Here is a 23,366-nt window from a genome sequence, read left to right as displayed (position 1 = left end):
GGGACAGGTGCAAAATCTGCCTGGCACTTTGGCCAACGGAATTGGCACAATGATCCCCATCGCTAATTCCTTCTCACTTTTTGCTTTACATGCCTGTTTGTGTCCTGTTTCCTGGACTCAGAGCTGAGTCGTCTCTGTGTTATGTGAGCCCAGCAAGCTTGGTGGCTCATGCAAACCAATTCTGAGGTCCAGTGGTGGTTTTGGGCCTGCAGTGTCTAAGGTTCTAGAAAGGATTGGGGTTTTTTAAAATCCCGAGTTAAATTAGCGCTGTGCATTTTGTCTTTTTTCTTTCAGTATTGCCAAACCTTTGGAACACAGATAGTGAGTTTGCCATTCCTGAGCAAAAACAAGTAGAAAACCACGAAGAACTGGCAAATGCTTATGAAAGAAAGCTAATTGAGGTAAGAGTGTTTTGCTGTATAAAAAGTACAAGGTACAGTTGGAGTAATACTTCTTATGTGAAATTTGAAAGAAATTTTACAACTTTTTCTTAGTTTTGATAACCTTTAATTTCTTTCTTTCTTTCTTTGAAGGTTAATTATTTTAGATACTTAGGTTTTCTCGTTTAGGCTTCTAAAATGTATAAGCAGCTACTCCCCCCCCCCGCAAACCCCCCCCACCCATGGCTTGGTGTGAACAAGGAAACATGAAGGCTACTGGAGAGGAAATTGTGGCTGGTTTGCACTTCCTTAATTGTTTTGTTGTTGTGTGCCATGCCACTGTGTTATAGTGTAGTGTAGCAGGTTTTCTGAATCTAGGGCTTATGGTTTAGCTCTTTTCAGACTCGCCACAAACCACAACCAAGGCTTTTCCTATGGTTTCTGATGAAATTACTGGAAGTTTTGAGGAAGCAGACAAGTCAAGATAATACATTGTCTTTAAGTCACTTTTTAAAGGGTTGGGTTGGAAACAAATATCCCAGAGAATTACTACAATTGGAAATGTCAATATGTATGAATAGTCAATAGTGCAAGTACATTATTTATATTTACCAGCTGGGTAAGTGACTTTGGGTTGTAGCCAATGTTCCTTCTACTCATTTTAGACCCACTAAAATTAATTAACAATACTGATTCAGGCCCATTCATTTCAAAGGGTCTCCTTTGGATATCAAAAGAGTCCCTTCTGGATATCAAGGTCTAGACTTAGACATTGCCCAGTTAACTAAGCTAGCACTTCCAACAGCTTAAAGTTCTAGCTTCTTATGGCTATAAATATGCAATACCAAACCAAAGAGGGTGATATTTCACCACTGCTTTCCAAATTAGCAGGGCTTGCTTGACCCTTTTTCAATGCAGAATTTTAAAGGTCTTAGGTGGTCTTAGCACTGACTTTTCCTAGGTGCCTTTCTGTGCATCATAGGGCTGATCAGAAGATATTTTTGGTGGATGGGGGAAACCAGCATTTACTTTACCTACTTTCCTTTATCTTTCTTTCTCCAAGCAATCTGTGGTGTCCTCCTCTTCTGCACACCCCCACCCCACCCCACCCTGTGACAGTCTATTGAGCCTAGGGCTCAATAACAATTAACAATTTCTCACTCAGTTTTATAGTGAGAAATTATTCCCCACAGCTTAAATTAGTGGATGAACAGGTTTGTTTCTCGCTGTTTATCTGCCTGATAATAGCTCTGTTCAGAAGTGCCTCCAGGCATTCAGTGAAACTGGGGGGGGGGGGGGACTAGGGTGATGGGATTCTGTCCTCGGTGTCAATATTTCTTCTGCTTCCTTATGTTTGACAGAATGGGGAACCTGCACATTCTCATCTGCACATGCCCAGGTGCTTCTAAAGATGCAGATTCTTTAAAGTTGAACCAAAGAAAAACCAACAGCCACACGCATAAAATACCATAACATACAAAATACATTAAATTGGGTTGTAAAACAAAATATCAGGTGTAGCTAAACCACTTCTGGAAAAAGATACTTTGAAATATGGAAGTAAAGAGAATGTTAAAAAGAAATAACGTAACATAACCAGATTAAAAATTGTAATGTTTGAGAACAGCAGCCGAACAGGACAGGTTTTAACCGGGGATGAATGAATGAATCGGGGGAAGATTTTTCTCTCGTGTTTTTGCAGCCAGAGTGAGAAATCTAGCTTTGTTAATAATTTGTTTGAACCTCCAAACAAAGATGCTGGTACAGGGACCCAGCATGTCACATTAGCCTTCCAAAGTTCAGGTATAATTGAATCAGGCCCTGGAGCTTTCCCTGACTTTAACTGGGAGATCAAGGACTTTATTTCCAGCTGGGTTACTGGAGCCCATGCTGGGAGTGCTTCAGGGACCTCCAAAGTATTGGGACTCCTGTGGGATTGGTGCTCCCGATTTGCTTGCCTGGAGGAGCCTGTGTGCCTACAGTTGTACTCAAAAAGCTTTCATACTTCTTGCCAAATAGGTGAAGGTCAGAAGTAGGGATGGGGAGAAATTTTCAGTTTTTGTCTGAAGGCCTGATTTGCACTGTCCAAAACAGTATGCGCACCGAAATGCAACCATTGCTCAAAATTTGCACTTCTCCAAATTTTGCAGTGAAATTCTTCAGCCAAGTGATGTGTACAGAAGTGCATATGCCAAGCTAAAATGTGCACAAATGTGCATCTGTTAGTGAAAATAACAGAAAGAGATGCATTATGTTTTTGAAAACATCCTTTGTAAAAAATGTGTACATCAGGCAAAAGGTGTGTGCAAAAACGCACCTATTAGTTTGCACAACAACACTTACGAATTTTCAAGAGGACCTTTTGAAACAACAACAACATAAACTGATGTGGATAATGTGGAGAACAGGATGGAAGGCTGGAAAAAGTAGAAACAGAAAGGAACTGGAATGGACAGATTTTCCCATCCCTAGTCAGTAGATGGACCCATCTAGTGCAGCGATGCCTGCTTCCTTTTCCGCACATGGACTTGAATGAATGGAGAGCACTTATGCATGGGGCTTTTGGTTTAACCCGCAAATAAATTGACCACAGAGGGGAGAGGAGTAGCACTAAGCAGCAAGCCCTCAACAGTGCTGTTTCCCGTCTCTTTGCACACAGTGACACTTTAGGCGACGAAGCTTGGCCTGCAGCTTAAATATTACAGTTAAGCCTCATGGATCAGTTTTAAGTTACCGTGATCTCAGAAGTTGGTTGGTGGTTAACCAAGACTCTTCTCTGTATTGTCAGTTTTTATAGGCCTCAGTGCTGAACTTGCTGTGTGCATTATGAACAGCATTGGCTTAGATCTTAAGGAGTTTATCTGTCCATGCATGGCTGGGGAGCCTCAGGTTCTGCTTTACATCCTGGGTGTGTTTGCTTGTCCAGAATGTGTTGCCGAACTCTGATCGTGCCTCTTGTTTGCCTGCATGGAGGACAGAGGGGTGTCTGTAGACTCTAGCCTGCCATTCAAAGGTAAAATCTACACTCCTCACCATGTCCACTTTTGCCTCTGGTCTGGCCCCATTTCCCACTGGATTGCGGCCTCTGGAAGGTTGCCCAAAAGGGAATGTGGCCCTCAAGCTAAAAGAGAGAGAGAGAGAGAGAGAGAGAGAGAGAGAGAGAGAGAGAGAGATTCTTCACTCCTGTTGGGGCAGTTTCTACCAACTTTGCCGTAGTTATCGGAAAGGGTGATGGAGTCTCCCTTTTTGTAGGTCTAAGCAGAGGCTAGGCTGCCCTTTCTTTGGGATATGCTAGCCCTGAGTTTTCTGCATCAAGAGTGGGTTTGAACTAGATGCTTATAAAATCCCTTTATGTGATTTTATGATGGGGGGTGGGTGGGTGGGAAAGGGAAGGGGCTGCAGTGGGAAGGCCGAGGCAGGAAAGGCCTGCTGGAATCCGAGCTGCTGTCCGTTTCTTTGCTGGTTGAAGATAATACTTTGCGCCAGAAGCTTTAATATGCTGGTCATTCGGCCCCGGTGTTTGAAATGCTCTGTTGAGGCAGGCATACACTGGAGTTCCAGCTATGAATATTTATGGGTGGATGAGGCTCAGCTTCTGTCAGAAAAAAAGGTTAAATTTGGCACTTGAAATGTTTGACAAATCGTACAGCCCTCTTCAAATTCTGTTTGTCTGAAGCACTTGAGGAAATATCTGCAGAGGTGCCTGCTTGTGACGGATTAATCCGAGTGTTGGATTTTGTCGCCCTTGTAAATGTCTCTTTACTACTCCTTCAATGTTGAGGGGGATATATATATATATATATGCAGGTTTTGGTGTCTTCGGGTGTCTTCCCGTGTAAGAGTTGGGGTGTCTAGGCGACGTTTCGACGAGGTCTCACTCGTCATCTTCAGGCTGGTGCTTTCGGCTTCTTGTTACTGGAACAGAGCAGGATCTCAGTGTTTGAGTTCCTATAAATACTGTTGAGGGGGTGTGGTGTATAGCCTCCAACGTTCTGGGCAGAGAGGAAGTTCCCAGGTTAGTGTGTCTTTTCTTCTTTTGTTCATTAATTACTTGAGGGATATCTTGAGTGATTTCTTGAGTGATATTCTGAGTACCACTTAGGAGGGTCATTAGGTGTGGATTAGTTGCTAAAGCTTTCGTGTCTTGACCTCTTGACCTTGTGAAGAGTTTTTTCTGAGAAGATGGCTGTACTGCACTTAGTTGTGCTCTGTAACAAGAAGCCGAAAGCACCAGCCTGAAGATGACGAGTGAGACCTCGTCGAAACGTCGCCTAGACACCCCAACTCTTACACGGGAAGACACCCGAAGACACCAAAACCTGCATTCCTGTACCCGTGAAAATCTACGAAAGCATATATATATATATATACACACACACACACACACACACACACTGGGACTGTGGTTGTCAGACAGGAGACCCCAGAAGATCCTGCTGTACCACCAGGTCATGTGGGGCTAGAACTCACAGGAGCCCTCCTCTGAGCCTGAGGAACAAGGTGTCCCCCTCTGCATGTTGCTGGTCCATTGGTGCAGGGGGTGTGGAACAGAAGAGGAGAAGTGACCATCTTCAGACCGTGTGGCTGGCCCTTTAAGAACCTGGCAGTCTCCACAAGGGGGTGGAGTCTCCAAGAGGTAGTCCGGCTTAAAAGGCCTGAATCTGCTCTTAGCCCTTGTTGGAACAAGTTGCTTGCTTGCTTGTTTGCTTCCATGGCCCTGCATCCTGACCTGCCTTGCTGCCTTCTCCAGGGGAACTGGCACCAGACTAGAACCTGATCCATGTTAATGTTTGCTACATTGTACCTGTGTCTGTACAATGAAATCCCCATTCTGTTGCATTCCTCTTCCTCTAGCATGACCCTAAATTCCAGCATTGGCCAAGACAAAGAATTGGAGGTCAGAGTGCTGCCGGTTAAGGTATGAGTTGGGGAACATGATCTGGTCAGATCTAGCAGATCTAGCCACTGAACTTGTTCGCTCCTGGTAGACCAGTTCGATAGCTACTGCCCACTGTCAATCATGTGATGTCATAGGGCCGGACCATGCATGGGGCGGGTTGAAGTAGCTGCCTTGGGCAGTGCCCCTACAGACGTCTCACCACCTCCAACCAGTGGTGGCTTCTGGCGAAATCCCACAAGATATTTCTGAAATCTCCCAAGAGCTTGTCGGAACCCACTGTTGCCGCTTTGTGGGTGCTGCCTCACAGCTTGGGTAAGGAGGGTTTTGTCAGGGGTGGTGCAGAGCAGCACTTTCCTATTTTGCCTCAGGTGGTGAAGCAGGGCACCTGGGTGTCACCATGATGTTAGGTGGCCTGATTCTCCAGTGTTCTCCCGGTTCTTTCTCCCCTTCCTTTCGGCAGGAACTAGCTGCACTCTGGAGTGCCTGAATGTGGGACCAGTCAGTTGCAACTCTGTACACTTTTGTCTGGCGGTGCAAAGTTTGCTTGTTTGTTGGTTGGTTATTGCTCCTTTCCCTATCAATGCTTAACCTTACAGGGTAACAAATAAATAAAGGGAAATGAGAGATTTCCTCGTTATGGCTGCCGCCGCCTCTATTCTTTTCTCCACTTCTCGGTCCTGTGGCTGCAGCAAGCATGCCCTCCTGCCTCCGGCTGCTTAAGCCGGTTCCCGAGACACTATGGTTTTGAATGTTACGCATGGCGTGCTCCAGCATGCTAATTGGAAGAATTAGTTATAGCTGAGATTATCATCATCACAGCACGTAATCCCTGTGTAGTAGTCTCTTCCCAAAGGTCTCTGAGGCATAGGTGTGTCATGAAATGCAAACCATTACTTTGCAACTCCGGCGAGAGAATGAGTAATTGGGCCTTGCTAACATTACCCCTCCCGCCCCATTCACGAGAGAATTCTCCTGAAAATTGCTCCCGTATCTGTGTTCCTGTGTCAAATGAGTCATATGTGCAACTCCCCCAGAAGCATATAAACTGCCATTTTGATTCTGGAGTGGTTAACATTCATGGAGCCTGTCAGGGAGCACGTTTTTGCATAATGCTACCAAATCATTGTGGGCACAGGAGTTGTTCTTCTCAAGAGTTATTCATTGTGGAGTCATAGGATAAATGGTCTTAGACCCTGTTTCCCTGTCCCCACCACCCGAGCAAGTGGGGTGATGGCCTTTCCTGTTAGAGGTGACAATTTTCAGTTTTACAGGGCTTGTTGTCTTCATGTGTTGGCTGAAGAGTAAATAAGATTGATGTGTCTCTTTTTAAATTAGGGATGGGGAACCATTTTGAATCTGACCCACCACATTCTCTTCTGGCCAATCTTCTGGTGACCTCATGCCGGCAACAGGCGGAGCTGGAGGCAAAAGTGGGCAGAGCAATTAATATGAATTTTACCTTGGTGCAGCAGACTAATTTCTGAGCACACTTTCACACACAACTCTGTCCTTCATCCAGGCAAACAATAAACATTCTACGAGTTCAAGGACACATTCCAGCCAGGCAAAAACACTGAAGGAGGGTGCAAAGCAAGGCCAGGGAGGGAGGTAGTCTGAGGGTAGGATGTGTGTGATACAGTGGTGCCTCGCAAGACGAAATTAATCCGTTCCGCGAGTCTCTTCGTCTTGCGGTTTTTTCATCTTGCGAAGCACGGCTATTAGCGGCTTAGCGGCTATTAATGGCTTAGCGGTTTAGCAGCTTAGCGGCTATTAACGGCTTAGCGGCTTTAAGAAAAAGGAAACAAACTCGCAAGACGTTTCGTCTTGCGAAGCAAGCCCATAGGGAAATTCGTCTTGCGGAACGACTCAAAAAACGGAAAACTCTTTCGTCTTGCGAGGCATTCGTCTTGCGGAGCACCACTGTAGAGGGCTGCATTTGGCGCCCGAGCTTGAGGTTCCCCGTCCCTTTTTTATGGTAAAGAATTGGAAGGTTTGAGTAGAGGTCATAATGGTTGTATTCAATGCTCCTTATTCCTTTTATAGTTGTGTGTGTGTGTGTGTGTGTGTGTGTGTGTGTGTGTGTGTGTGTTGATTTATGCTTCACCTTCAACAAGTTCCTGGCTTATAAAGAATTCAAGTTAGAGCAGAGCCCGTGTGGTGTAATGGTTAGAGTGTTGGACTAGGACCTGGGAGAACAGGGTTCAAATCCCCACTCAGCCATGAAGCTTGCTGGGTGACCTTAGGCCAGTCACCATCTCTGAGCCTAGCCTACCTCACAGGGTTGTTATGAGGATGAAATGAGAAGGAGGAGAACCATGTACCTTGAGATCCTTGGGAGATAAAGGTGGTATATAAATGTAATACAAAAAAATACAGATTAAAACAAAAAAGGAGTGAGACAATAATTTTAAAAGGGTAGCATAAAAGAAGGGGATGCGGGTGGCACTGTGCTCTAAACCACAGAGCCTAGGACTTGCCGATCGGAAGGCCGGCGGTTCGAATCCCCGCAACAGGGTGAGCTCCCGTTGCTCAGTCCCTGCTCCTGCCCACCTAGCAGTTCGAAAGCACATTAAAGTGCAAGTGAATAAATAGGTACCACTCTGGCGGGAAGGTAAATGGCATTTCCGTGCACTGCTTTGGTTCCCCAGAAGCGGCTTAGTCATGCTGGCCACATGACCCGGAAAAACTGTCTGCCTTGCCACTGCTGTTTCGGACTGATCATCAAAATACCATACTGTAGAGCTTCACAAGGCAACTCCACATTTAATGTGATTTAATCTGGAGGTTGCCAAGACATGGCATGATTTAACCTGGAGGTTGCCAAGACATGGTCCCCTGGGTATCTCTGCCCAGTTAGGCTCCATCTTAAGCTGAGAGAAGGTGGCTCTGTGCCACGGAGAACAACCTATGACACCATTGACAAGGATGGTGCCATGAGCATTGCCTCTCTGATAACTCTCCCTTCCCCCTTGTCTCAGTGACTTCCCTTATTACTTAATTATTTGTGCAAGTTCTTCAAAGCCAAGTAGCTTGAGGTTCTCAATACAGGCATTGTGATTATTTGTAATTTTAGTCCATGTCTTCAGATTTCCAGAAATTCTGCCTCTTAAGGCTTCAGTCATAAATTTTCATGAAAAACGTTAAGGGGTTTTGCTGGGAGGAGGCCAGGCAACAGCCATTAGCATGCAGCAGGATTAGACTGATCTTTCAGTTGTGCACAGCTCTCAATGTATTTCCTCTCTCTCTCCTTCAATTCTATATATGTTATTGCAGAATGCTTTATAATTAACTGAACAAAAATATCATCTGATCCGCAGCTGTCACGGCTAAAGTGTGGTGGCACGCCGAACAATAGATATAGTTATGAAGTGTGTTAATCATAATGATACAGGGAAGGCCAATAACTGGCTCTGATCTAATCAGGAGTTTTACATAAATCGTTCTGAGGGTGGCACTTCCAATACCATATAATTACATCAGGAAATTGGGTGCGTGTTGAGTGTATTGGAATTCATTGGCAACCCACAGCGTAGTGTGTATCTGAAAAGTCAAGTTCAAGCAAACACCAGCTGCCTGTGGAAGAAGGGAAATGCCAAAAATGAGCAATACCAGGCCACCTGTAACTTGCATGTTCAGTTATTGATTTCTGATGGGCTAGAGGCGAGCTGATCGTGCAGCATTGATCCTGGCGCAGCTGCGAGGACTCCCTGTATGTTTCTGAGCCAATACGTGAGGGCCAACCTGGGCTTTTGCCGTGGCTGAAGCTAAGCAAGATCCTTTCACACCATGGTTTCTGAGCAGTCCTTAATTAATTCTTAGCTATCATTAAGCCTCCATGTGGGCATTGCTGCAAAAAGAAGACTATAGCAGGAGAGGAGAGGGTGATCTGCTTGAGATGAAGTGAGTTCATGAGTCTATATGGCAATATCTCCAGCCCTTTCCCCCCCCCCTGCCAATCCTCTTCTTCCCCTGGTTTTGCATAATGCATGAACAGGCACCAGTCAGCTTCCTCATTAACATGAGCCCATTGTGTTGCATTCGGTGGTGCTAGGCAGGAGGACTCTTAATACTAGCTGCTGGAAATGGCGTCTTGCACCCAGGTCCTGCTTGTGGATTCTCCCACAGGCATCTGGTTGGTCACTGCAAGAATGGGATGCTGGACTAGATGGGCCTGGACGTACTTATTGTTAGGTTTGCAAAGTATTTTGATGGGCAATGAGATCTGCAGCCCTGTCTCCTTGGCACATAACCCCCTGCTTCTATAAAACTGAAAAGTATCACTCTTAAGATGCACAATCTTTGGAGAAGCGATATGCTCCGTGTTCAAGGAAAGGGGATCTCTTAAGTCTTTAATATTCATGTTATGTGTATTTATAGGCAATGCTTGTAATGGTTTAAATAGGCATAGCTAAATAATTAAACTGAAAATTTAAAATGTAATTACGATCTTAGAAGGATTTCTGTCCGTGTGCTGTAGATTCACTTTAATCCAGCAGCGAACTCATTCTTTGAACATATATTGTGGTTTTTTTAATGACCAAATAAATTAAAAAGGCTTCAAGAGAAGATAACAGTTAGCTTTATTAGGATGATTTGACACCCACCAAATGATAATATTAGTCCTGAACTGCTGTGCCGCAAGGAATTATTCAGTCTCTTTAAAAGACAATCATTTGAGTGACACTTGAGCACAATTTAAGGAATTGATCCTTTTGGATGGTATCCAGCTAATTTTTTGCACAGAGTAGGCACATTGACATTAATGGACCTAACTTAGTCTTCTTGTTCATTAATTTCTATGAGCCTGCTCTGAGTAAAACTTTGCTGGATGCAACCGTCTGTTTTTATTTGGGTCAAACAGGAACTTTGGTGTGACATCTGGCTAGTGGAATAGTCTCAGATGTACTAAGGATTGGAATTGGGACCTTAAACACATAACAGACATCCTCTAGCATTGAACTATGACCTTTCCTTATTCTTTTAGATGAGAGCATTTCTAAAACAGAATTCTTCATTTTGATAGGCTGCCTTTTCAGGCAGGTTTTCTGTAAGATCTAAGACTGATGCATCTGGATGGGGCGTCAGTTAGAGTTTGTGGTGGTATGTGATAAATTAAAAGTTGCTGTCTATTAGGCTAGTGTTGCACATCACCGTAAACCACAGTTAAACTATTGTTTAAATGAATGCTGCCAAAATTCAGGGTTTCTCCTACTCCTCTGTTACTGCTGTGATGCCAGAAAGCAAGCTGTGGTCTAAGCTTAGTGTCATATGTGAACCCAGGCTCATGACGTGTTCCTCTGCAAACTCAGGTTGCTCTGTTGTCCTCATTGCGAGCTTGGAGGTTTAGACTTTAGAGCAACGCAAGTGTTAATAGCCTGACTTGGCTGCATCACATTTCCAAAATCATTACGTTCCGAAATGTCTTCAACCTTGTGATCTTTGTCTCTTAACCTGAGCATCTGGTAACGTTCAAAACTCATTCAGAGGGAGAGTCTTTAGCCGAGTCCTTCAGGACACTCTGTGTGGCTGGTGCTTAGACGAAGGATGAGTCATTCTTTTCCTTTGGAACTCTGCATGTTCAAAAGGTCTCTCTGCGCACCATTTGCCACTTGCTCTTCTTAATATACAACAAATTGCTGTTGCTTTTTTCCAGGAACATGAGGCTGGCTCTGATATTTCTCATAAAGATAATGTTAGGATTAAATGGAAATGAACCTTGATTCCTCGCCACTTACCATTGCCAACACCTCATCTCTTTGTATTTTATAATTGAAAATCAGTGTTCTTCATGGTTGAGCAGGCCAGCCCCATCTTTCTCCATCAGAACCTTAAGTGTCCTATGCATCTTCTACACCAGCTTTCCCTAACCTGTGTCCTTCAGATGTTTTGCAGTATATTTCCCATCAGCGCTAACCAGCACCGTGTCCTGACTGGCATGTTTTCTTAGGACGCTGTACCAGTAAATATTCTAAGCCCACATCTACACTATAAAGTAGTGTTGTACTGCTTTAAATATAAACAGTCACGGCTTCCCCCACATAATCCTGGCAGCTGTGGTTCGTTAAGGGTTCTGAGAGTTTTTGAGAGGTCAGTATTTCCCTCATAAATCTACAGTTCCCAGAGTTTCCTCGTAAAAGGGATTGATTGTTAAAGCACTCTGGGAGTCGTAGCTCTGAGGGGAATAAGAGGAAGGCACGCTTGGCAAATCCACACCGTGATCAACTCCAGCCCAGAAACCGATGTCCCCACTGTGGAAGGACATGTGGGTCCAGAATTGGCCTCCACAGTCACATACAGACTCATTTTTAAAACTGTGTTCATGGAAGACAATCTTTCTCGGCTACGAGTGATCGCCAAAGAAGAAGAAGGACCCCCTGAAATCTCCTGACATCCTTAACAAACTACAATTCCCACAATTCTTTTTGGGGAAGATATGACTGCTGCTTTAAATCTATGGTGCAGATGAAGCCTTAGGTAAAGATGGGGAACCTGTAGCCTTCCATACATTGCTGGACTACAGCTCCCGATTCGCTCTGACCATTGGCTCGGCTTCCTCGGGTTGATGGGAGTTGGAGTCCCACAACACCTGGAGGGCCATAGGAGCACTTAGATTTGATGCTGCCTTCCCTACACTTGTTTCATCGTTAGGAATGGTTAGGGGAACTGTTACACCTGGCCCTGCATTATGGCCGCACCTTCCTCTCTGGGAGCCTGCACATTTCCTCATTGCGTTAAGCCATGGTTTGACTTAGCGCTCTGTGTGAGTGAGGGAAGACTCAGCCTGAGGCCACTTGAACTTCTCTGCTTTCTTTCCAAGAGCCTTCATTAGAAAGGCAGCAAGCTGGCAGCCTCCTTAGGGTTCCTTGGCCTTGCCTCCAGGCTGCTTGAATCACTCTTGCTTTGTGGCCTTCCTTTCCGCTATTCCTTCCCGGTCTGTCTGCCTATTTGCCTTGGTCTTTTTATTGGTTTGCCCTCTGATTGTGTGTCTGTCTGTGTGTTTGTGCAATGCGCCGTGCGTCCTCAGGAGCCAGGAAGTCCATCTTCCCAATGAAGTTTTAGTTTTCAAAACACATTTATTCCCCTCGCCCTTCACTTTTTGCTGCTTTGTCTCTGGCATAAAGATTTCTGGGAGAGCTGTTTTCCTGCTCACATCTCTCTGGGGTTTCGTATGCTTGTTGGATTATTTCAAGCAACTCCACGGAACATGCCTTTTGAGAGGCGAGAAAGATAGAAGCGGCCGTCCATTGGGCACCAGCAGGGGAGCTCTTGTGTTGTATGTAACATCTTCTCCTGGCTGGCATTAAGTGTGCTTCTTCCTCTGGTGGCTTCTAAGTAGGAACCAACTTCTGGCGCACAGATCTTGGCAGAGGGATGCGCAGCTCTGGCACAGAATCCTCTCAGGCGTCTCGGTGTCCGTTTCCCTTGCCTGGATGCTCACATCGATGGTGGTGGCCAACGCTGTTTCTGCCAGAATCCGCCAGCTGCTGCACCCTCAGATATCACTTCTGTTTCTTGGACTTGCCTTTTAAAATTCAGAACTGACGCTCCCTAAATAAAAAGGCAGTATCACTCTTTTTTTCAGTTGGCAGTGCTGAAGTGAGGATGGGGAGGCCTGTAAAGTGGTACCTCGGGTTAAGAACTTGTTCTGGTGGTCTGTTCTTAACCTGAAACTGTTCTTAACCTGAGGTACCTGAGCTAATGGGGCCTCCTGCCGCCGCACAATTTCTGTTCTCATCCTGAAGCAAAGTTCTTAACCCGAGGTACTATTTCTGGGTTAGCGGAGTCTGTAACCTGAAGTGTCTGTAACCCGAGGTACCACTGTATAGTGGTGAAGAAGGGTGTTCATGACCTTAAATCAGACCTTCCCCTAAATTGTTGGGCTACTGTTCCCTGGCCTGGCCCAGCCAGCAGGGCCAATTGTCATGAGTTATAGAAGCTGTAGCCTAACAGCACATGGAAGGTACTAGAGTGGGGCAACCCTGTCAGATGTGTGGGGTACAAATATATTATTATTATTATTATTATTATTATTATTATTATTATTATTATTATATTAGGGAATGCTGCCTAAAAATTTTAGTTGTTTTACTTAAGTACATTGTTTAAAGCAAGGTTTCCCAAACTTGGGTCTCCTGCTGTTTTTGAACTACAATTCCCATCATCCCTGACCCACTGGTTTTGCTGGCTAGGGATGATGGGAGTTGTAGTCCAAAAAAAGTTGGAGACCCGAGTTTGGGAAACCCTGGTTTAGAGATACTTATCTAATTATGGATAGTATAACGTGGTATCAGTAGTAGATAGTTTGTAAAAGTAGGGTGTGAATGTGGAATTCGTATTGCATTTCTTAAATTGATTCCTTTTGGTTGGGATTTGTAAATGACTTAAAGGCATCTGTTGAAATTAGCTAGTTAAAATCAAATGTCAAGGGGTGGGTGGGGGTGTCTATATCCATTAATCCATCTGTGTATCTGTCTGTCTATAATATTTTGCTTCTTAATTTATTTCTTTTAGGCCCCATCTGCACTATACATTTAAAGCAGTATCATACTGCTTTAAACAGTCATGGCTTCTCCCACAGAATCTTGGGAGTTGTAGTTTGTTAAAGGTGCTGAGCATTGTTCAGAGACCCCTATTCCCCTCACAAAGCTATGGTTCTTGGTGTGGTTTAATGGTGCAGTTTAACGGGGAACTCAGGCTGAAACAGGTTTCCCACCACTATTCTCGCAGAAGATGCCAGGGACTGATTTTCTGCATGCAAAACATGTAATGACTGATGGGGACAGCCTCAACATAACATCAGGACATTTCCCCTTGGTGGAACTGGCATTTCCTGGTGCATCCGAAATGTTGTTAGTGGCACTGATCAGAGGATGCCTTTAAGTAGTTTGCTGTTTTGAAATGAGATAGTTTCAAAAATAGGTTCCAGGTGCTGTTCACCAGACGTATGGGTTGCCTTCCAAACCAGCCAAACAATATAGGCACCTGTGCGGTATTTAGGTTTTGTTTATAAATTAAATTTAAATATAAAGCATGTTTATTCATATCGTTAATTTACTATAGGAAAAAATGGAAGTTCATCCTGTTTTCTCTCTGTGTACATTTTTTACAGCTTAAAATAAGGCAGCCCTGATGGGAGTTGTGGCAGAAAGCAGATGACATTATATTCCTTAGGATTAATTTCTGGTCTGATTTGGTATAATTTGGACATGTGCTGGTGGCATAATTATTCTGTGCATGGACATTGTATATTGTGGGACAGAAGGCAGGCCGTCTTACTGTAGCAGCCATCAGAACGTAAGACAACGAAAGTGGGTTCTGTGGCGCCTTTTGGTAGCGAAGGGACTGCAGGGTTGGAAGGATGAATATCCAGCACCATTGGTTCTAAGATCTCTCTGCCATTTCCATGCATGGCTTGTAGTGGCCAATGTCAAATACCTATGTGGACTGCCTCTATTAATCTATGCGTTTAAATCAGGATCGATGGAATATTCTTACTGTTGATGACAGCTGGCAAAGGGTTGTTGTTCTCTTTCTGTTATATTTGCAGTTAAAAGCTACATACATACATAAAAATATCTTCCTGTAGCCCTCCACATCATTAAAAACCAGTTGAATATTGATAGAAGACTATACAGTGGTATCTTGGGTTACAGATGCTTCAGGTTACGCGTTTTCGGGTTGCACACCGCACCGAACCTGGAAGTTTCTGGGTTTTGGCGCATGCGCAGAAACACTAAAATCACACTTTGCACATGCGCAGAAGCGTCAAATCGCGACCCGCACCTGCGCAGACGCAGCGCTGCGGGTTGCGAACGTGCCTCCTGCACAGATCACGTTCACGACCCGAGGTTCCACTGAACTGTATAAAATCCATTAAAACCATATAGTTTACATTAATGAAACACAACGGCACCAGCCTCCTCATTAAAAGTGGTCAGTTTCCAAAAGCCTGTTGGAATGAAAAAGGAGAAAGGGAGGACTATTATTAATGCATATAAAGTATGTACTCTTTTACTAAGTTTTGGCATCTCTGCTTTCCTGCAAGCTTGCAAGGTTTTTCATTGTAGGCAGAAGTCACTGTGCCCTATGATAACCCCAAATTCTCACCTCTGTTTTTCCATACATGAAGCAGAATTTGCTGCAAGCTTGTTGATTCTATTTATTAGCTTATTCAGATCTTTCAAAATAAGGAGATGCAAAATGTAAAATACTTTCAGTTGAGTGCATAGTTGTAAGAACAAAATATATGCTTATAAGATTTTTTTTAAAGTCTTAATTAGCTATTCATTTTCTTTTCTTTTTTAAAAAAGAGAGAGAATCTTACAGGTAAAGGAAACTAGCAGGGAGCAAATTAGCAGTCGGAAGTGTGTGAGAGTTTATTGATGGTTGAGGGAAAAATGGATGCCAGCAGGGAATTTTCAGTAATTACAGAGTAAGGAATTTTAACCAGAGTTAGTATAGCTCCTTTGGCTGCTTGTGAGTGATAATTACTACAATAGTAGGAAATCAGGTAAATTAAGTTGCACAACATGTCAGGCAAATTTAGATCTTCTGCCGTTGCTATTTTTTCATTACGTGGGGAATTAAAAATAGGAAGTTAACCTGAACATTTATGATTTGCACTTAAAGCCTCAGAAATCCATACGAGAAGCATGTATTCTGATTATCATCGTCCTTCCCTGGCAATGTCACCTGTTCTTGATTTGCATCATATCTGTGATGTCCCTGTGAGGAGCCTAACCTTTTAAAGAACTTTTACTGTTACTGCAAGGGACACGGGTGGCGCTGTGGGTTAAACCACAAAGCCTAGGGCTTGCCGATCAGAAGGTCGGCAGTTCGAATCCCCGCGACGGGGTGAGCTCCCATTGCTCGGTCCCTGCTCCTGCCAACCTAGCAGTTCGAAAGCACGCCAGTGCAAGTAGATAAATAGGTACCACTCCGGCGGGAAGGTAAACGGCATTTCTGTGTGCTGCTCTGGTTTGCCAGAAGCGGTTTAGTCATGCTGGCCACGTGACCCGGAAGCTGTACGCTGTGTGATGGCCTGGGAATCCGATTCAGAGGCTGAACTGGAGGAATCCCAGCCTGCACAAGAGTCCCCGCCTCCAGGGCCGGCTGAACTGGGGCAGGGCCTTGATTCTAAAGCACCTGCACCTGTGCCGGATCCTCAGGAGCAGGCACCAGGTGAATCCACTCTGGCTCCGGAGGTGGTTGAGGACTCAGTGCCTACAGGTGAGTCTCCCCCTGGGTTCAGTAACCCTTCAGCCTCTCCTGAACTGCAGAGGCTCAGGGCAGAGAGACGGAGGGAACTGGTTTCTCCCAGGAGGAGTGCTCGCCTTAAGGCCAGGAGAGGCGGGTCTCCTGGGGGCCGGGACCGCCCCTGGCCTCAGAGAAGATAAAGGCCAGTCAGCCCGTCCCAGGTTGCGGGAGCAACGTCATTGAAGAGTTGTTTCGGCCAGCACCCAGTCCTGTTCCTTCAGAGTTCCTGTCCTTGCCTGGCTTCTCGCTTCGGACCCCACCTCGCCCGTGGAGGACAGTCTACAGACCCTCGACCCAGGTCCTGGACCTCACCCCATGGTAACCTTCCCCTGGGACCAGCACACGCTGGCTCCCTCGGCCTATAGAGTGAGATGAGTGCCGCAACCCCAGAGTCGGCCATGACTGGACCTAATGGCCAGGGTTCCCTTTACCTTTAACTTTACTGTTACTGCACCTATTGTATTAATGTAGGTTTTTTCTATGGGTCATGAGCTCATGATCACTAGTATGTTCCTAGTGCTCAGATTAACATAATGCCACTCTTGGGGTTTTTTTCTTCCTGTTTTACCTTCTCTTTTGGAAGGGGCCCTGGGGATCATCTAGACCAACCGCCTGCAATGCAGGAACCTGCAGCTTTCCCTTACGGGGACTGAACCTGCAACCTTGGCGTTATCAGCAGCATGCTCTCACCAACAGGTCTATGTGAATTACATATTCAGATAAAATAGCCAGCCAGTCAGCATTCCTCAAAGCACAGAGGCAATCATGTTTCTTCCCAGGAACATACACAGTCCCTCAAAAAGCCAAAATCGTGTACAGTTCAAAACACATTAGGTTCAGTGGTGGGTGGGATCGCCAAAGTCTTATTTCAGTGGTGGGTGGGATTGCCCGCCCCCTTTCTACTCCTTTAAACACACACACACACACACACACATTGCCAACAGCATAAAGCTGAATGCACACAAGTTAAATGCCCGTAAGTTGTGAGTTACCTGTGTCATTAAATGGTGCCAAACGATTTTCAATGTTGCATATTAATTTGTTGTGAGCTACCCTGGGACCTTAACAGTGAAGGCCAGTCAATAAATCAAAATAATAATGATCATAACAATGTACCAGAGGACAGGTCCTTGCCCTGGGCAACTTATAACCTAGAATTCACCGCAGGGGACGGCCAATGAAATGGGAGGGTATATGGGAAGAATTCCATTTTCAATTCTGTTACACATACAGTGGTACCTCAGGTTAAGAACTTAATTCGTTCTGGAGGTTTGTTCTTAACCTGAAACTGTTCTTAACCTGAGGTACCACTTTAGCTAATGGGGCCTCCTGCTGCCGCTGTGATTTCTGTTCTCATCCTGAAGCAAAGTTCTTAACCCGAGGTACTATTTCTGGGTTAGCGGAGTTTGTAACCTGAAGCGTCTAACCTGAAGCGCCTGTTACCCGAGGTACCACTGTACTTTGACTTAGTGAGGCAGAAGTGAGGAGCCTGTGGGGTTGGAGGTTCCCTGTCCCTGCAGTAGGGTATGGAGTCTTTTTGGAGGGGAGGTTGTGCCTAAGGGAACTGTGGGAAAGGTGGTTTTTGAGGAGTTTTTTGAAGTGGGGTGATGCCTGGGGAAAGACTCCAAAGCCAGAAGGAAGGTGGAGGAGGACTTTCCAGGGCTTGGGTTGCAGCGCTCTGAATGCTTTTCTTGATTATGATTTATATGGGGCCATCTGTCATGGCAGCTCAGCAGCAAGCAGGAAAAGGTTGGCAGAGGACATTCTGCTCTGGCAAAGCTGGGAGCTCATGGGATCGCAGACAACGCCTTATGGGATGCTGGATTCCTGCAGCACGAATCCAGGAGAATGCAGCAGCTGTGCTGCTTCCAGGTATAGGAGGCTAGTTCAGGACCTGGGACAGCTCTCTGTGCAGTCACCCAGGAGCAATGGCGGTTGCTTTCACAGTGGCCCTATGGAGTGCCCAAGCCTTGCTCCTTAGATGCAAATTTAAGCAAGAATTTGAAGGGCCAGTGCCCGGACTTATGCGCTGGTGATGCCGTGTTGCAAAGCAGCCTCCAGCAGCATCTCCTCTGACTTCTCTGCTGGGAACTTCCAGGGGGCTGGATGGGTACGGGGGCTTTCAGGCAATGGGATGGGTGAGTTGTGGGTTCTTGTTCCTCGTTTTAAGGAGTGTGACTTCCCTGGCTTCTGAGGAAGCGGCCAGGGTCAAAGCCTCTTTCATCCAGAGGGCTCTTGTTTTTCCAGATCACTTGATATCTATCTATATCTTCTCTGGTCTCCTCGGTTGCGTGGCCTTCCTCTGGGCCCTGGCCTGCTCTCTTGGAGTTTTAGCCACCGTGGAGTAGGCTCGGGTTGGGTCTGGGCTCTGTCACATGTCCTTGCCCTCCCAGTGCTCTCCTACCTCTCCTCAGCGGCAGTGGCAGCGCAGCAAGGTCGAGGCTCCCCTCTTTTTTTCCTTCCTCTTTCTCTCTCTCCCTTGTTCTCCTCTTCTCCTTCTCCCTGTGTTGGCTCCGGAGTTTTCCTGGCCCCAGAGCGCCACTGGGCAGTGAGCTGGGCACTCTCGCTCCCAGCTCGATTTGAGTTGCAGGGGGAGGGGGGTCAGCGGTTCCCCAAGTTGACGCACTGGGTGTCTTCAGCAGTGGCAGCGGCAGCAGCAGTCTCAGCAGCCGGAGCCAGCCTGGTAGCGCAGTTGGCTCTGGCTGGCGTCAGGAGCTGCTCACTGCCGTGGCGCCCGCCATTTTGCCTCGCTGGAAGTCCCCATATGATGTGTCTTGTGCCGTTGAACCAATCACACAACATTCATTCCGTACTAATAAATCTACAACACTTAAAATATAAATCCGGGGACATTAAATGAAATCCGGGGACCTTCCGGGGACGGATTTTGTCTGAGGATAGATTTGTAAATCCGGGGACTGTCCCTGGGAAACAGGGAAGTCTGGTAACCATACAGAAGAGGCCTCTTGGTTCTCCCACCACCCTCAGAAGCTCAGGGATGGGGTGGAATACAGGTCGGAGAAAAACAATACAAATTGAAGGCCTTTGCAGATGATTTGGTTTTGACATTACAGGAGCCAGAAGTCAGCACAAAAAGAGCTTTAGAACTAATTTCTGAGTTTGGTCGGGTGGCGGGATTCAAGCTGAACAAACAAAAAACCAAGGTTTTGGCAAAAAACTTGACACCTTCAGAAATAGACGGGTTCCAGAAGGAAACAGAACTAAATGTGGTTACAAAAGTGAAATACCTGGGGGTTAACTTGACTGGGAGAAATTTGAATTTATTTAAGGATAATTATGAAAAATGCTGGTCGGAAATCAAAAAGGACTTAGAAACTTGGTCAAGATTGAAACTTTCCTTGTCGGGAAGAATTGCAGCAGTTAAGATGAATGTATTGCCAAGAATGTTGTTTTTGTTTCAAACCCTCCAGATCGTGGACAGAGTGGAATGTTTTGGAAAGTGGCAGAGGGATATTTCGAAGTTTGTCTGGCAGGGCAAAAAGCCCCGAATAAAATTTAAGATATTAACAGATGCAAAGGAAAGAGGGGGGTTTGCCCTGCCGGACTTAAGATTGTATTATGAAGCTGCATCCTTCTGCTGGATGAAGGACTGGTTTTTGTTAGAAAACACTGATGTCCTAGATCTGGAAGGGCATAGTAATGCTTTTGGGTGGCATGCATATTTGTGGTACGACAAGGTAAAGCTTCATAAACTGTTTAAAAACCATATTGTCAGGAAAGCTCTATTCATTGTCTGGACTAAATATAAGGACTTACTTGAAAGTAAGACTCCGAGGTGGTTATCACCGATGGAGGCTAAGGCCATAAAACTACGGAATATGGAGAGTGGCTGGGTAAAATACTGTGAGATAATAGAAAGAGATGGTGATACCTGGAGGTTGCAGAGTTTTGAAAAATTGAAAGGAAAGGTGCGAGATTGGTTTCATTATGCCCAAATCTTAGAGATTTTTAAAAAAGATTAAAAAATTGGTTTCCAGGTGGAAAAATCAAAATTAGAGACAGAACTACTTGAACCTAAGACGAAAGTGCTTTCAAGAATGTATAACTTGCTGCTTAAATGGAACACTCAAGATGAGACAGTTAAATCAGCTATGATAAAATGGGCACAAGACATTGGGTACAACATTATGTCTGAAGACTGGGAAAGGTTGTGGACCACCGGTATGAAATTCACGGCATGTAGTGCCTTAAAAGAAAACATTATGAAAATGGTATACAGGTGGTACATGACCCCAGTCAAACTTGCAAAGATATATCATTTGTCTGATAATAAATGTTGGAAATGTAAGGAGGCTGAAGGGACATTTTTTCATCTCTGGTGGACATGCCCGAGGGTGAAGGCTTTTTGGGAAATGATTTATAATGAGTTGAAAAAGGTGTTTAAGTATACCTTTCATAAGAAACCAGAGGCCTTCCTCCTGGGCATTGTGGGCCAGAGAGTGTCAAAGAAAGATAGAACTTTCTTTTTATATGCAACCACAGCAGCAAGAATTCTTATAGCCAAATATTGGAAGGCACAGGAGTTACCCACGCTGGAAGAATGGCATTCGCAGCTGATGGACTATATGGAATTAGCCGAAATGACAGGCAGAATCCGAGAACTGGGAGAAGAAGTAGTGGAAGAGGACTGGAAAAAATTTAAGGACTATTTACAAAAATACTACAAGTTATATGAATGTTGAGAATTTGCTAAGCTTTTGGGAAAACATGCTTCAGTACTGAGATTGGTAAAGGATGGAAACTAAGTTATGATTTATAAAAGCATAAATTGCAGACTAAATAACTAAATGAAAACACAAAAACATATGAAATAAGGTATTAATTTGCTGTTTATTTTTATTGTAAAGAAAGCAGGGGATGGAGGACGTGGGGAAGTCCGGTTGATCATGAAAATTGATTTGAAAAAGTGAATTTTCTTCTATAATTTCTTCTTTTCTTTGTAAAACCGCTTTTGTTGTGTTATTGACGATGTATTCTGACCTTGGAAAAAAAGCAATAAAAAACTATTATTAAAAAAAAAAAAGAAGCTCAGGGATGGGGGTGGTGGCCAGGGAGAGCTCATTTTCTGTGGCAGCCCCCAAGTTATGTAGCTCTGTCCCACAGAGGTGCATCTGGAATCTTCATTATACAGTTTTTGACAAATGCTGAAGATGTACATCTTTACCATTTCTTTCCAACAGCCAGGCTTTTGTTTTATTTATTATGCATTTTATTTCATGGAATTTATACAGTGCTTGATATTTAAAAACATGTCGGTGTGGTTTTACAAAAAAGAATAAAACAATAGAAACAGTTAAAACAACTCTTTAAAACATTCAAATAATTATTGAAACGAGCAATAAGTGAAAAGCAGATTCTACATACAGTGGTACCTCAGGTTACATACACTTCAGGTTACATATGCTTCAGGTTACAGACTCCGCTAACCCAGAAATAGTGCTTCAGGTTAAGAACTTTGCTTCACGGTAAGAACAGAAATCGTGCTCCGGTGGCACAGTGGCAGCAGGAGGCCCCATTAGCTAAAGTGGTCTTCAGGTTAAGAACAGTTTCAGGTTAAGTACGGACCTCCGGAACAAATTAAGTACTTAACCTGAGGTACCACTGTATATGGGTAGGCTTTTCTGAACAAAAATGTTTTTAGCAGTGTACAGCATCAGTATCTGCCTGATGTCAATAGGCAGGGAGTTCTGAAGTGTAGGTTGCTGCCACTCTAAAAGATCAGTTTCTTACAAATGGGGATTGAGTGCTATATTGCACCTATAACAGTGCAGGTCAAAGCAGTTAAGTTTGCATATATGGGTTAAAGTCATAGAGTCCTAGAATTGTAGAGTTGGAAGGGACCCTGAGGATCATCTAGTCCAACCCCCTGCAATGCAGGAATATGCAACTGTCCCATAGGGGGATCGAACCTGCAACCTTGGCATTATTGGCACCATTCTGTAACCATATGAGCAATCCATGGACTGGGTCCCGAATGATGATCTCACACATAAACGGATCCCAAGTTGCTTAGGTCATTGTATACTAATAGTAGTAGATGTGGTCCTTGGTTTGAAAAAGGTTCACTTCCCTGGGTCTGCTAGATCCGTGAGCTCAGCAGGTGATTAACATTCATGAGTGTGAAGTCACATGAAATAAGACCTGTGCCTATTTTTTCATCACTGTTGCATTATTCAACTTTATGTAGAGAAATTGCCGCAGAAACAAAGTTTATTAAAGAAATAAGCATCCTGAGTAATTTGACAAGCTAATTGGTTGCATCACAAGAACAGTTGGCTTTCATGGCTATCAGCTGTAAAGCCAAGTGGTTTCTGTCTGAATATTACGCTAATAGGCTGGCGTTTCTCTTCTGAGTGTAATAGAAAATATGTCAGATTACTGAGGGCTCCTGCTGAGCACACGGCTCACATTAATATTAATAAAGTTTTGAGATTGTTTGATCAAAATGTGTGATTTTAATAGAATGATCAGATTTCCTTCAGAGCTGTAGTTTCTTCAAACAGCTATGGGAATTTAGGTTCTGCTTTGATTGGAAATCATTTATGTCTCCCACCTCTGCATAAGAAAAGTTCTCTTCTCCCCCTCTTCACATCTGATCGCTTTATCTTAGAAACTGGATCATGCTGGATATTGCAGCATGCTGCAGTGGAGATTCCAAAAATGCTCCTAGGACTAGTAGATTTTTATTTAGACAAAAACAATCACATTGAAAAGAAAGAGAATTGCTGACTCAATAGAAATGAGCGATTCAAATGTGCCAAGCTTGCCCTGTCCTGAAGCCTCGTGGTCCCTTTCCATGGGACCTGCTT

At 44.6% G+C, this 23,366-nt stretch overlaps 1 protein-coding gene across 4 annotated transcripts in view; it reads left to right on the top strand.

The window, feature by feature from the left end:
• SNX29 (sorting nexin 29) overlaps positions 1-23,366 on the top strand; it is a 238,673-nt gene that overhangs the window by 83,430 nt on the left and 131,877 nt on the right. For all 4 annotated transcript variants that reach the window (XM_081169473.1, XM_081169470.1, XM_081169471.1 and 1 more), the window contains one exon: positions 295-401. In XM_081169473.1, coding sequence (XP_081025599.1) covers positions 295-401 — 107 coding nt within the window. The remainder of the gene's footprint in view (positions 1-294; positions 402-23,366) is intronic.

Source organism: Podarcis bocagei (assembly GCF_964188305.1).
Source record: "Podarcis bocagei genome assembly, chromosome: 14".
Classification (NCBI taxonomy): domain Eukaryota; kingdom Metazoa; phylum Chordata; class Lepidosauria; order Squamata; family Lacertidae; genus Podarcis; species Podarcis bocagei.
The sequence above is the reverse complement of the archived record's forward strand: the minus strand, read 5'-3'. Positions and strand labels throughout refer to the sequence as shown.